This window comes from Seriola lalandi, unplaced genomic scaffold (genome assembly GCF_002814215.2).
Source record: "Seriola lalandi dorsalis isolate HSWRI2012SDOR001 ecotype SW California unplaced genomic scaffold, Sedor1 jcf7180002054299, whole genome shotgun sequence".
Lineage (NCBI taxonomy): Eukaryota > Metazoa > Chordata > Actinopteri > Carangiformes > Carangidae > Seriola > Seriola lalandi.
This window is the reverse complement of record NW_019524852.1, coordinates 471,465-486,429: the sequence shown is the minus strand read 5'-3', so window position 1 is coordinate 486,429 and position 14,965 is coordinate 471,465. Positions and strand designations below refer to the sequence as shown.

Genomic DNA, 14,965 nt, shown 5'->3' with positions numbered 1-14,965 from the left:
GGAGTTTTTATGCCTTACTATACTATGACGTTTTTAGACATTTTTATGTCTTACTATACAATGACTTTTTATGCCTTACCATACTATTACGTTTTTATGCCTTATTATACTATGACATTTTCATGCCTTTCTATACTATGACTTTTTAGACATTTTTATGTCTTACTATACAATGACGGTTTATGCCTTACTATACTATGGCGTTTTTATGCCTTATTATACTATGACGTTTTTTGACATTTTTATGCCTTACTATACTATGACATTTTCATGCCTTTCTATACTATGACATTTTCATGCCTTTCTATACTATGACTTTTTATACCTTACTATACCATGGCGTTTTTTTTTTTACATTTTTATGCCTTACTATACTATGACATTTTTATATCTTACTATACAATTACTTTTTATGCCTCACTATACTATGACATTTTTATGCCTTACTATACTATGACGTTTTTATGCCTTACTATACTATGACTTTTTTACTATGATTTTTTATGCCTTACTATACTATGTAGTTTTTTTTCTTACTATACTATAACCTTTTTTAAGCCTTACTATACTATAATTTTTTATACCTTACCATACTATGATGTTTTTATGCCTTACTATACTACGAGTTTTTATGCCTTACTATACTATGATGTTTTTTTGACATTTTTATGCCTTACTATACTATGATGTTTTTATGCCTTACTATACTATGACATTTTTTTGACGTTTTTATGCCTTTCTTTACTAAGACTTTTTATACCTTACTATATTATGACGTTTTTTTTACATTTTTATGCCTTACTATACTGTGATGTTTTTATGCCTTAGTATACTATGATGTTTTTTTTTTTACATTTTTATGCCTTACTATACTATGATATTCTTATGCCTCACTTTATTATGACTTTTTTACGCCTTACTAAACTATGACTTTTTACGCCTTACTATACTGTCGTTTTTATGCCTAACTATACTTTGACGTTTTCATGCCTTATTATACTGTCGTTTTTATGCCTTACTATATTATGATTTTTTATGCTTTACCAAAGTAAGACTTTTTATGCCTTACTATAGAATGATGTTTTTTTTTTTTTACATTTTTATGCCTTACTATACTATGACATTTTTATGCCTTACTATATATAGTGCGAGTTTTTATGCCTTACTATACTATGACGTTTTTATGCCTTTCTATACTGTCGTTTTTATGCCTTACTATACTATGACGTTATTTTTTTTACATTTTTATGCCTTACTATACTATGACGTTTTTTGACATTTTTATGTCTTACTATACAATGACGTTTTATGCCTTACCATACTATGACGTTTTTATGCCTTACTATACTATGACGTTTTTTGACATTTTTATGCCTTATTATACTATGACGTTTTTATGCCTTACTATACTATGACGTTTTTTGAAATTTTTATGCCTTACTATACTGTGACATTCTCATGCCTTACTATATTATGACGTTTTTTTGACACTTCTATGCTTTTATATAATATGACTTATTTTGATGTTTTTATGCCTTACTATATCATGACTTTTACTGTATCAGTATTGAAGGTATCACCAGGATTAAAAAACTATTCAATAAACCCTAATTCACTGTTGGTTTGATGGACTCACCGTGGAGTAAATGGAGGAGGTGCTGGAGACCAGAGACAGGGATGATCCATGAACTGAGGAGACAGAAGCCACAAGTAAAAGAGTGGATTAGAAAGTACATCTGTACACACAACACTACTATAATTACCAAGAGACCCCCCACAGAAACCACCCACCCTGCTTCAACCCTGCCCACCCGACAACTGGTCCTCCCAGTGTTCCCAGTTCCTCCCAACTGCCCACTTCCTCTGCAGCTCTTTGGTCATAAAGATAAAACTCCTACACGCTGCAGTCGCACTGTGGCGCAACTAATGACAGCCTGAGCAATACTCTGCTAATGAGTCAGCCGCTAATCACACATCAGAGGCCAGGACACAACGCCAGCACTGTTTCCCGCCTGGGAGCAGATCAGAGAGGATCAGGAGTGTGAAGTCATCGGCCGCACCGAGAGGTCGGGCTGATCTCAGCAAATTCAGTCATTCACTCAATTACCTCACAGGGAGCAGACAAGGCTTTAATGAGGACTCACTCTTTTATTCTAATTTGGTCCAGACGGCAACGTGTGCTGTGAGCCACATGAAAAGGGGAATTCACGGCAGGTCATGTGTGACAGGATCTTTTAAATTGGACTCACTTATTGTTTTTAGACCTGATTTGATCAACATTGCGAGCTGTGAGTTACCATTTGATTCTCATCCTAAAAAAACAAAATAAAAATAAAGCAGAAGGTTATAAGGCTTTATCCACAGAAGTTGTGCAAGATTATAAGGCAGAACAAAAATCCCCTGTGACTTCTACGGTGCTGACTTTGGAGAAAGTGGGAACAGAAAGTAATAACAAATGTACACGCTGCTAATCTCCTTAAAGATTAAGTTCATCTACCTTTCAGTTTGTAGTTGTAGATTATAAACTGTGTCTTTCAGCAAATATGGTTTGTACAGACATGAGAGGAGGGTGAGTGTACACCAAGGTAAGTGGGAGTGTTTGTAGCCAGAGTATGAGGTGACAGTGTGTAGTGGTGTTGCTCTCCATCGGGACAGGTGTGACAAAGTGTTGGGTGGATGATGTGACTTTTGTCCTGTCAATCTAACAACGGTCGGGTAACTCTACCCTTCAGCAACGCACACACATGTACACGCAAACGGCATGTCCTCACAGACCTACACACTGCGATCCAACACACACACACAGAAAGAGAGAGAGGGAGAGAGAAAGTTATGTTGGAAGTTTCTTGTATGTCACCACCTCTCTCTCACGCCTCTCACTTTGATCCCTGTAATTATCTCCTCCACTGAAAGGGAAGACTGACTTGTGGGGCTGGGAAACACAGTGAGACAGATATAACTATGCTCCTGTGGGGGAGGGGGGAAATAATAATAAGTCTGAGTCTGTGTAATTGTGCATGTGTATTTGGCGTGTGCTGCCAGTACAGTTTTATAAAAGTTAAACAACACCAGCAAAGCTCTACAGGCGTTTGCTTGACACAAATGTCCTGAAACAAAGGCCCTCTTCACCCCTCACATTAACACAATATCAACATTGACCGCCATATATTGATTTTCTACTTCTTTTACTGTATTTCTAATGGCTAAAACCTTAACAACAAGCCATTGACAGCTGCCTTCTTTTTAATCAACTTGAACAGACGTGAGGAGACAACACACTGCTCAGTGCACTATCATCTGTCTTTGCTGAAAAAACTGTTGTTTAAACATAATCAAATATCTCCCAGAATATTACAACTTAAATCAATTTCTAAATAAATTTAAAAAAATTATAAATCATCTTATCCAGCTGCTGATAAGTGATCACATAAACACTAGATGGTTTTCTTGTTTGTGATATTACTCTGTATTTCTGTACTTTGTATTTTCTGGTTCTTAGAATATGAATGGCCTCTTAATGGAGCTGTATTTTGAAACGCCTTTTCTTATACACTATATGTTGAGATAAAAACAGGCTTTTATTCTGAAGAAGGCAACATGCTTCAAACAGTGATATAAAGAATCATCTGGTAAGACTGACATGATGCTCAAAAAACACTGAGTATCTGACTCCCCTAAGGCGCCTTCACAGAACCAGTTTCAGTGTCACTGGATTTTATCTCTGAGTCTATGTCCGTCTCTCATGTTGCATGTGTTCGTCTCTGCTTCAACTCTGCAGGGACAAAAACTACCTTTAGATCCTTTCACACTGTCAGGTGCTGAACCAGTTTGGATTTTCATCTGTGACTTTCTGCTCTGCTTCAGTTATTGATTAACTCCATGTACCAGAATGCCTTTTTTTGTGGAAGTGAGGATTCACCTGCTGATTACACAGGCTGACACAGAAATATTTTTTGTTTTCAGGAAAGAAATTCTAAATTTGCAAACATGTCTTGTGGCTGCATTATGATGTGGTTTAATGTTTACACTGTGGTTCACTGAAATGCAAGTTCACTGCCAACATCATTGAGGTTTTTAAGGCTGGATTTTTCCGTTAAGAGAACACAGTACAACCCGTTCCTCCCTCTCTCTAAACCAAAGCGCTGTGTTGTTTCTATGGCTTTGAGGATTGAGCAGACTCCAGAGGAGCGACCTCTCCTGAGCAGGGAGTCTGCCTGATGGTGGGAAAAGCGCTGCTGGGGACTTTTCCCAATAAACAAGCTTATGAAAAAAACAAAGCCACACCAAAGCTGATTATGGATTTCTAAGGGGATAGAGGGCTTTTCTTAGAGGAGCGGCTGTAATCCGTGTTAATGTTCTCTAAACAAATGGAATAATAACTCTTTTGGCATGGCGATGTGGAATAAGGAAGGAGAGGCTTCAGAGTTCTAGAGAGAAGGGGGCATGTAGGTCTCAGAAAAGGATTACACCTAATTACAGATTTCGCCAAATGTCTGAAGCAAACATGGCCAGGACTCACACAGAGTCACTGAATATGACTCTATGCCTCCATCCGTCTTTTGTCTCCTCTTACCTTCCTCGAAGCCGTCCCTGAAGGAGCCCGACCGGCTCATGGTGCGAGTCTTCTCGTCGAGCGACATGCAGGAGTTTCTCAGTCGATTGTCGCTGCAGGGGTCAAAGGGGGCGTCCTGATTGGTCAGGCTGTTGTTGCGCAGACCGGCGATGTTGATCTGAGCCGCAGAGGTTGGGCTGGATGCTGTAAAGTGATACAGGAAATTATAAAGTTATATTTTTATTAAAAGTTTAGTCTATACATGTCTGACTTTCCCAGAGTCCAAGGTAAAATCTTCAAATTACTTGTTTTGTGCGACCAAGAGTCCAAAACCCAAAGATATATATTTTACCATATAATTTTACAATATAAAACAGCAAAAAGCAGCAAATCTTTACAATTAAGAGGCTGGAACTAAAACATGTTTGGTCCTTTTGCTGGATAAATGACTTAAATGATTGATTAATCAATCACTGTTCTGTCCATTCACTGATAACATGAAATGATATGACTAGAGCATTATGTGTATCAGGCTAAATCCAGCCGAGTGTGGTGATTGCTTTCACTTGAAAAACCTGCTAAATCTAATTGTAAACTTTTTGGAACTAAAAACAACAACCTTGGGTCGATACACTGACTTTAGCGATCGTTTAAACTTCAGTTTATGAAAACTGAAGGGTTTCATTTGTTTCTGTACGGTGGCCATACGGAAGAAATGATTCCCGGGTAAATAAATGTGTAGTGCTGTTGTTCTGGGGCGTACCGAGCTGTCCGAAGTTGAAGCGGGTGCCGGAGGGGGAGGTGAGGCTGGAGCCCGGGGAGAACGGGGAGTTACTGGCTGACTCCTGCAGCCCGCTGGTGGAGTGGGAGCGCAGCCAATCACGGGCCTCCTCGTGGCTTCGCAGCTGTGGAGATGGGCCATACCTGCAATAAGTCAGAAAGGAGGTTAAAGTGGAAGTGAGGACACAAAACAGAACAAGTGCAGTTCTATGTTATTACAGGACACGTTGATCTGGATTCTGATTTTTCAGACTTTTCACAATCAAAGGAGGATTTTTTTTTTCTTTCAAGCAGCCAGATTAGTAGCCGGGATCTAACATCAGATGAATCAGACGCTGAGACAAGAAATCACAACAGCGTGAACACGGACTGATTCTCAGCTGTGAGCAACACAGACTGGGGAAAAAAGCAGAACAGAAGCCATAGAAAATTTGACCCCCCAGAAATCAAGCCTGCTACAGCGTAAGACAGTGATAGCTCTGTAGGACGACAAGGTGACATGCCTCTTCACAGAAGCACAACACAACAACACAGGTGCCAAACATAAACGTCAAAAGCATCTTTACAAGCGTGAGCACAAGCCTCGAAGAGTGAATGTAGACGCAGAAAGAAAAAAAAAAAAGAAAAAGAAAAACAGAAGACAATTTTAACCAGTGTGCAAAAGCTCAACATGTCCAACAGGAAGTGAAGTCTGTACCTGAGTCCCTTCTTAGGCAGAGTGTTTCTACCACAATGTGTCCCGCTGTGGGAGAGAAACACTTCAGAGGTGGAAAGAAAAGGAAGCAAGGAGGCAAAGAAACATGTGGCTGCACCGCTCAACAACTACATAACACTAAAATTATTTTTCTTACTGACACAAATACATCCTAACTTACACACTGCAGAAAATCTCTATCTTGTATTTTAATTTTTGTCTCTTATTCAGCTGTAAAACTTGTTTTTTCTTAAAACAATTAGAAAAACTGCCTCTCAAAACATTTTCTTGAAGGAAATCAGACGACTATAGTGGAATAAAGGATAAATACATGTGATTATTGATTATAGAAAATAATGAAACATTTGACTCATCAAACTGACTAATTACTGAAAATAAGGCTTACAGGAAATAAGACTTTTAGGACTCAGAAATAGCAAAACAATCCTTAAGATTGAGATTTTTGCAGTGCAAAATCCATCATAAACATCCTGCGTTCACTCTACTGGGTGAATCTGCACATATAAACTCTACCACAAGGTGGCAGTGTGTCACAGTCAAAACAGACTAGAGTGGACCACTAAACAAAAGCACTGGAGCTGCCGACATCCACACAGACAACCTCACATTTTCTCTCTCTCATTCGCACAGGAGCTAGAGGTCCTAAAAATAACCACTAACTACCACACAGAGCAAAACACTTCCACACACAAAAAGACACAAAATACAACAAGCTAGCACACAGAGCTACTCTCTGTGGTCCTCTGTGATGCTTTGTGTGTGGCAGCAGGTGGTGGTTTAGTAGGAACCTCCACAGCTGTTTCACCAGGAGCCTAACACCGCACACAGGTGCATTTACCTGTCCTGCTTCCGAGGTAGTGTGTTTCGGCTGAATATAGGGCTAGCGGAGGGGGAGGAGAGGGGACTGATGGAGGACAGGAAGAAGGAGAACGAACAACAGACACAGAGAAAGAAAGTTTTAGAGAATAAAGTAGAGGAAGAAATCCTTCAGAACTGAAGTCAACTGCGAGATTCTTCACCAATGCAGTTAATAAAGAAAACTCAGCGGAGGAGGGTGATGTCATGGCCTCAAAGCTTCGACTCCAGATGCTATTAAGTTTCCTCTGAGACATTCCTGTCACATTACACAGTCAACCTGTCAGGATGGAATCTGCTACAATGACCACAATTACTGTATAATAGACTGAGGACGCCGTGGGATTTTGTTTCTGTGCTCGAGCGCAGACAGAACGGCAAACAAGAGGCGACACCTTGCCGTGACGAATGCTTTGAGCATCACCTCCATTCTGGATCCTTTAAAAACGAATTCATGTCAGAACTGAACTGGGCAGGATTTTAACACGGTCACTGACAGAAGTATTTAGATCCTTTACTTCAGTGAAAATATCAAAAACTTCATTACAAGTCAAAGTGCATTCAAAATTTGACTGAACAAAAACTACTGAAGTACTTGACACTACTTTATTAGTGATGCATGCTACTGTATAAGCAGCATTTATTGTTGTAGCTGGTTGAGGTTCAGCTAATTTTAACAACTTTTATAAACTTTTAGCCTGTTACTTAAAAATTCATTGGGTTGTGTCTCACATTATCTGTGTTGGGCCCTTGTTGAGGGAATAAGGCTTTTGTCCTTAAGTCCTTAAATTTGATGTCATACTTCCAGTAAATATACTCACACAGCAAAGTGCAAAGAGTCTATCAGAATTAAGTATTTCTGTTACTTAGTTCATGCAACTTTTGGAAAGTCACATTAATTCATGAATGACACTTCGTAACAGATTGTGTGTAAAGGATCTGGAAAGAACCCTGTACACCAGACTAATGAAGGCAAGATGCAACTGTAGAACAGATGAGGGGTTTTTTTATTAAAAAAAAAAAAAGGAAAGAAGATTTTTTTTTTTTAAATGGAAATTCCAAAAAACTCGCCACTATTGTGCGTCCTCACCTCTCAGACATGCCAGTCTTGACGCTGCCGGTGCGACCCAGTGCGGACAGGGTGTCCTCCCTGTGGGTGCCATGGCCGCCGCTGCCCAGGCTCATGTCGATGGACTCGCTGCTGGTGTGCATGCTGCTGACGGAGGGGTAGCCCACGCTGCCCGTCCCGCCGTGCCCGCCCAGCGTGCTCTCCCTGCTCTGGGCGGAGGAGCTGCTGAAGGTGGTGCCCCAAGTGAGGCTGTTGGAGGGGCCGGTGGAGGAATAGACCGAGCCGGGACTGGAGGCCTGTGGACGGGTGGAGAGGATTGATTTGAGGTTATTGATTTCAGAATCTATTCTAGTCCTCAAACAATTTATCATAAGTGAGATTGTGTAGTGTAGAGATATGACCTTGGGCTCTGTGGCATTTTCCACCATTTTCTGACTTTAGAAAGATCATGTGATTAATCAATAAAACATTCATCAGCTGCAGCCCTGATCAATTCAATTTGTAGTTTCTGTTTGATGGTCTGTTTGATTTGAAATGACTGACTCTTCACACTTTTGAGCTCTTGCTCACTGTTTGTAAAAACAATGCCCGATGTGTCACTTTATGATTCATAACATGTCTGAAGAAACCTTATGAATCATGTGAGAACATGATGTAGAGTTCATGACTGGGCACGCTCACACCTTTCTGCCCAGCTTCAGCATGTAGCCTACAGTTCGTCAAACAAGTGTTTACATTGTCCATCTGTACTTCCAAGGAAGTTTGTCGCATTAGTCAGGTGAGACCAAGATCATCCTTGTGTCCCCGCCAAAGCCTCGTCATTAGCTCTGCAAACACCTTCCCACATCCAACACAAACACAAACACTTACTTAATCACCTCTAAGCCCAAGGGCACACAATCATTTTTAATCTTAAAGCCAAACTTAACCAGCAGGTTTGACAGTTGACCAGGAACCATTTAGCTGATGTGCGAAAAGACAGTGGCTCTAAAAATCATATGTGGTGAGTTAGTTCTGTGGAGGAGGACAGTAAAATACATGTAGTGTGACATGAAAATGACATGAAATGAAAATCAATATCTGCACCAGACTCCGTGGCAATGTATTAAATAGTTGTTTCGATATTACACTCTCCTATTACACTACAAATATCAACCTCTCAAATATCAACATCTCACCCTTGAATGAAATAACCAAAGTCAGCAGGTTTCATCCTGTAGGCACCATCAAAATGTCTGTAGAAAGATTTCATTGCAATCCCTCCGGTAGCTGATGAGGTATTTCAGTCTGGACCAAAGTGGTGGACTGAGCAACAGACCGACACTGCCACGGCTAAAAAGAACTCATATACAACTCCAAAATAAACGAAAAAAAAGCAAACACCTTCCCTCTTTTCACAGTGAGTAATGGGTGGTGGGCAGTTGCAGAATATCCACAGTGTGACAAATGAATAAGCGGCTCCTCCTGTGACACACTTCTAAAAATAAACCAGGCCACTGCAGCGAGTTTAAAGCACGAGAATAAAGAAGAACACTGTTTTCTTTAGACAACGCTGGTACAGTAGTTTTTTGTTTAAATCATACAATTGACTGTGGAGTAGGAGTTCACAAACACACCAATCCTCTCACCTGCTCGCTGCCCAGCGTCCCCATCCCCGACCCCAGCGCTCTGCCTCCAAACAGGGGGCTGCTGGTCTCGCTGTCCCCGCCTCCCAGCCCAGCATCAGGGGACTCCAGCACCGTGGCCACATGGTTCATGGTGGCGTGGGGGTTGGAGATAACGGTGGAGTTCTTCATGTTTTCAGCCGTGGTGACCGGAGCCTGTTTACCGGGCTTCCCACCAAACAACCTGTTGAAAATCAAGGAGGAAGGGGAGGAAGGGTGAGAGAGAGAGAGAGAGAGAGAGGTGAAGTTGGGTCAAAGCACTGATAAAAGATCAGTAATAAAGGTGTGAAATCTCCCATTTGTGACCGACAGGACAAATTTACAATGTCACACATTTCTGAGATTGTAACACGTCATATAATCATTTAATAAAGGAGTTTTAACCCAGAAGAAAGGCCGTGATGTTCTATAAAAACATTCTCTTTCTAATTTAATGAATTACTGTCTACATCTTTTTTTTTAATTATTTCTTTTGAACCCGTGTTTCCTTGTGATTAATTGGAATTTTTATCCTGAAAAAAGGAAGGTAAGAGGGAGGTCACCAAAATCGTTAGGGTTTCTCCTCCAGGGACTTTGAATATTAGCAGCAAATTTAACAACAAATTTCATGTAAATATTCATGACTGTTCTGGATCAAAGCACAGAACGAAGTGTGTTTGCCGCCGGTGTTATTCTTTACTCTGCATGGAACAAGAAAGACAGCAGCGGGCCTGCAGTCAGAGAAAGTAGAGTCAGTGCTCGGAACACACACACACACACACACACACACACACACACACACACACACACACACACACAGAACTCCCTCCTGGTTCTCGGCTAATCCTGAGTTAGAGTTAAATGGCAGGCTGTGATGACTGGAGCCGTGGTGGGCGATAATGGCAGCACACAGCCTCTTTGAAGAGTTATCACTCCCTCACATTAATGAGGGCAGAGCGCTGAGGTAAGACTCAGCTCCCATTACCCTGCACCACACCCTCCCCCCCACCACCACCACCAAGGCTGAGGCTTGGCAGCTGATCAGCCCAGCTCAAGGCCTGCATTCACAATGGCCTGATTTAACCTCACTGAGAAAGAGAGAGAGAGAGAAAGAGAGAGAGAGAGAGAGAGAGAGAGAGTGTGTGTGTGTGAGTGTGTAACAAGCCCACACGTGTGATCCTTACTCACCACTTCTTATCATTTACTGTGACTACGTGATTACTGTTTTTAAAATGGTCTTCTGTGTGTGTGTGTGTGTGTGTGTGTGTGTGTGTGTGTATGTGTACAATATGTGGGTAAAGTCAAGCCCATACAGGAGAGCCCCACTCAGCGTGGCTCATCTGTTAGCCGTCACTATGTCTACAGGATTACTGACATTATAAATGATCTGTAAAAGTGTGTGTGTATGTGTGTGTGTGTGTGTGTGTGCGTGCTCACCTGCGTAGTGTAGGTGAAGAAACCTGTTGTCTTCCTGTCAGAGGAACAGTCGCTGCTCCTCCACTCTGCATCGTGACCCCGCTCCTCAGGTTGTCCATCTCAGAGACGCCCTTCTCCCGATCCGTCTGATTGGCCAGCAGCCCTCCTGAGCCGTTGGCCTTGGCGATGCTGATCGAGTTTTTGCCGTGAGACGTGACAGAGAGCACGGCGGCCTCGATGCTGCTGGTGGAGGAGCGGTTTCCGTTGCGGGCGGCAGCTCCTGAGCGGCTGGGTCTGGGCAGGCTGCGGTACTGCAGCGTGGAGCGGGCACTCATGGGGAGGAAACCATCGTCATGGTGACCCAGTGCAGACCCTCCGTCCTGCCCACCAGCTTTAAGGCTTCCTGCCAGTGAGCGCGCACCAGATTTGGGCATCTTCCCCAGGGTGGCTGAACCGCTGGTGATGGTGGCACCACTAGCTGTAACCATAGTTACCATCCCAGGGCCCTGCTTCTTAAAGCCGAAGGTGCTGGTTGGGGTGCGGGAGGTGAGTGTGTGCGTCTGGGAGTGGGGGTCCGAGACGGTGTGTGTGAGGGCGTTCGTTGTCGGCGTGCGGCTGCTGGAGATCGAATGTTTCTTCGCCTCATCGCCGCTGCTGCGTCCTGCGTCTGAGGGCGAGCGGTGAAGGCCGTTAGCACGAGGAGAGACACGTCCTTTCTCTGACACCTTGACATCATCCGTCTTGCCTGCAGGTCACACAGAAGGAGACATCAGCAGGGTGTGTGGGTGATTTCATACTCACATCGCAAGGAGCGTTGCCTCGTTTTTCATTTGTCCTCAGCCCGGAAAAGACTAGAAGGTTTTTGTTTCCTTAAATGAATCTTTTCTGTCTTTTTCTTTAAGAGGTTTTCAGAATATAAGTCGTGGCAGTAAACCAACTAAATAAGCAATTCATTTCATATTTATATTACTATGTAGTTGAATGTATTTTTGTAAGTTGATTTAAGAAGCGAGGAGACAAAGAATGATACCAGCTAGGATGAAGAACTGGCCTCTCTCTAATTGGTGGTGGATGTCTGTGTTACCTGAACTGTGGGTCTTGAGAGTGATGGAGCCCGTGGAGCCTGTGCTGCTCGTGCTTTTAGTCCGGGGGGACGTCACCCCAACCTGAGCGCTCATGCCTCTCCTCCAGGAGCCCGTGTGCGACACGGAGGGGGTCTTTCTCCCCGAGCCGCCCTTGTCAGACTCGTCAGAGATGTCGGAGGGGTTCCGGCGGCTCCACTTGGAGCCTGGCTCCATCCTGACCCCGCTGTCTGACCCGCCGTCTGGCCTCTTCACCTCGTCTCCTGACCAGGCCTGGTGCAACGCTGTGGAGGCCGAGTGCTTCTCTGCATCCGTCACAGGCTGGGAACACACGCACACACACACACTCAGATTTATTACTGCTGAAGAAAGCGTCTTTTATGAGACATTGCCAAGTGGCTCTAAAAAGCACTCCATTTTATGACCACAACCATCCTGCTGGGTAATCCTACCAGCGTCCACACCACCGTCACCTGAGCAGTTTGTTAGGAAGCTGTTCGACCACATTAGAAAGAACTGCACCGACCGTCACGCTGCAGCTAGCGCCTGCACCGTGAGGCCTGAGCAGAAACACTTCTCCTGGTTCAGTGAAATGTGAGAGAAGAAGCTCATGTTTTTAAGAAAAAGACTTGAACTTGAAGTTTTGGGCAAATTATGAGATTCCAGTTTTTCAAGTCTTTAAATATTTTCTCTTCAAACTTGTGCTAACAGTGTTTTTTACACTGCTAATTGCCATTTCAAAAGAACAGAAATAATATTAAAGCATTTAAAGTTGTATGTATACAGCCCCTGGTAAAATCCTGGAACAAGTATTAAGTAAGACAGCATCAGGTGTTCTTTACACACTGTATTGATATTTTTCTTTTTATCCTTCAAACAAGTTTACAATAAAAGAAAGTGCACAAACAGCGGCGGTCCCTGCAGCAGAGTTTTATAAATTCATGACTTTGTTTAAAACAGAAAACACACTGAAGGCAATTTACTGCTGCACTTAGAATTTCTTTTAACTCATTTGTGAAGGTTTTGCTGTTTCAAATAAAAGTATAACATAGCCAGTTCGCCATAGCCTTTATTTAACTATCACAGTAAATTACAGCTGTTTAAGGGATGACGGCTGCTTTCGAGTTCTGCAGTTGTCCAGGCAACGCTACAAAAATGCAGCACGGTCCAGCCAACGTGTGCCATTACCAGAGGACAGATGAGGCAGAGTTTATTAAGCTGCACCGTGTCAGAGCTGCTGTACTGAGAGAAAGACTCCTTTGTACTCTCCTTTGTTTTTTCTTCAGCACCTTGACCTCTGCAGCTGTAATAGACACACGTCACATGATGACCAGCTCCAGTTCAGACACAATATAGTGTATGTGTGTGTGTGTGTGTGTGTGTGTGTGTCGAACTCAAGTGAGTCAGCTGACAATATTATCGTCTCACCGATCACCTTACTGAACCGTAGTGGCTCCTAATCAGTGTTTAGTGATTTGAGGCCTGAGTCAACATCAGCTTTAGCTCTGTGAGTCTCACATTCTTCTCTGAGAGCGCAGGAATGCAGGGACAGGCCGGCTTTAGGAAAAAGAAGCAAAGCGGAGGAATGACCATGTAGATGTATGAAAGAAGAGTTTGCTAATGTCTATATATAGTTTATATTTCCTCCAGCCCTTTTCAGTGTTATATGTAATTTGCTGCTTAAACTGACAACAGAAAGAAACCGAAAACAAGAGTTACCTTCAACACACCAATGTGGTGGACCAGCGGGCTTTGTCCCGGGTCAGTGCGACTATGGAGAGAGCTCAGTTGGGTTCTGTTGGCCCTCTGCTAGATCAGCATCAAGATCAGGGTTTGTAGTTGAGATTAAGATTCCTACAGCTTGCTTTGGACAGCAGCCAGTCTGACAGCGGTAGCCATGTTGCTAACGTGACCGCTCAGCCAAACAATTGATTGTTCATTGATAATGTAAACAATTTCCTGTTAGTTGCCTCTCTGTAGATGAGCGGTGCTGAAATGCTGCAAATTTTTCATGTACATTTTCAAACATTCACACAAATTAACTGTTGATTGAATAAAACGAATGGAACTAGTGATCATATTTTTGCCGTGAGAAGTTGAGGGTAGGATTGTTGTGTGAACGTTGTTGCTAGGCAACTGACAACAAAAAGAAATATGGTCTGTTTGCATCTTTCTAAAAAACGTACTTTTTGCATTTGAATGCAATGTTCAGGAACGTTTTTAAAAACATCACTGCACATCACAACTCATGAACTCGGCTCAAAGACTTTTTGCTAATATCAAATCATTGTTGTGAATTGCCCAAAATAAAGTCACTGACATCTGTGGGGAAACATGTTTAAGCAACTATTTGCTGGAGGAACCTTGTAGTTGTTCTTGTGGGCGTCTAGTAAGGGCACAAGGGCAATTTCATCAAATCTGCTTATTGAATCCAGATCCTTTTCAATCTTTAACTTGATCTATTAAGACTTCGCTTCCCAAACACTGATATTAAAACCACTGAAGCTCAGGTTTTGTCAGGTAACGTTCCTCTCTAATGTAAAAGGGAAAGCAGCCGGCTATCCCAACATGTGACACATCAAAAAACTGTGTGTGTGTGTGTGTGTGTGTGTGTGTGTGTGTGTGTGCAGTCTTACCTGTGTGTTGAGGCCCTTACGCTGTGCCGCGGGCGTGTTGGCGTAGGAGGAGATGGAGGAGCTGGTGTTGATGTCATCGGTGTCGATGTTGTCGCTGATGCCGCTGCTCACAGAGCTGCTGTCATCCCAGCTGAACACACACACAACAGAGGACAGTGGGGCTCACTTTAGTACTCTAAACAATAAATCTTCCAAAGTTGAGTCGATGGGGGAGGGG

At 42.6% G+C, this 14,965-nt stretch overlaps 1 protein-coding gene across 1 annotated transcript in view; it reads right to left on the bottom strand.

Annotated features, from left to right (window-relative positions):
- Positions 1 to 480: 480 nt before the first annotated feature.
- Positions 481 to 14,965, bottom strand: part of LOC111655052 (neuron navigator 2-like) — a 119,683-nt gene continuing 105,198 nt past the window's right edge. The window contains 10 exon segments of the mRNA XM_087174009.1: positions 481 to 1,689; positions 4,574 to 4,756; positions 5,316 to 5,476; positions 6,030 to 6,074; positions 6,886 to 6,951; positions 7,993 to 8,267; positions 9,600 to 9,819; positions 11,052 to 11,775; positions 12,115 to 12,433; positions 14,749 to 14,878. Of these exon segments, the coding sequence (XP_087030135.1) occupies positions 1,613 to 1,689; positions 4,574 to 4,756; positions 5,316 to 5,476; positions 6,030 to 6,074; positions 6,886 to 6,951; positions 7,993 to 8,267; positions 9,600 to 9,819; positions 11,052 to 11,775; positions 12,115 to 12,433; positions 14,749 to 14,878 (2,200 nt within the window). The 3' untranslated portion in view covers positions 481 to 1,612.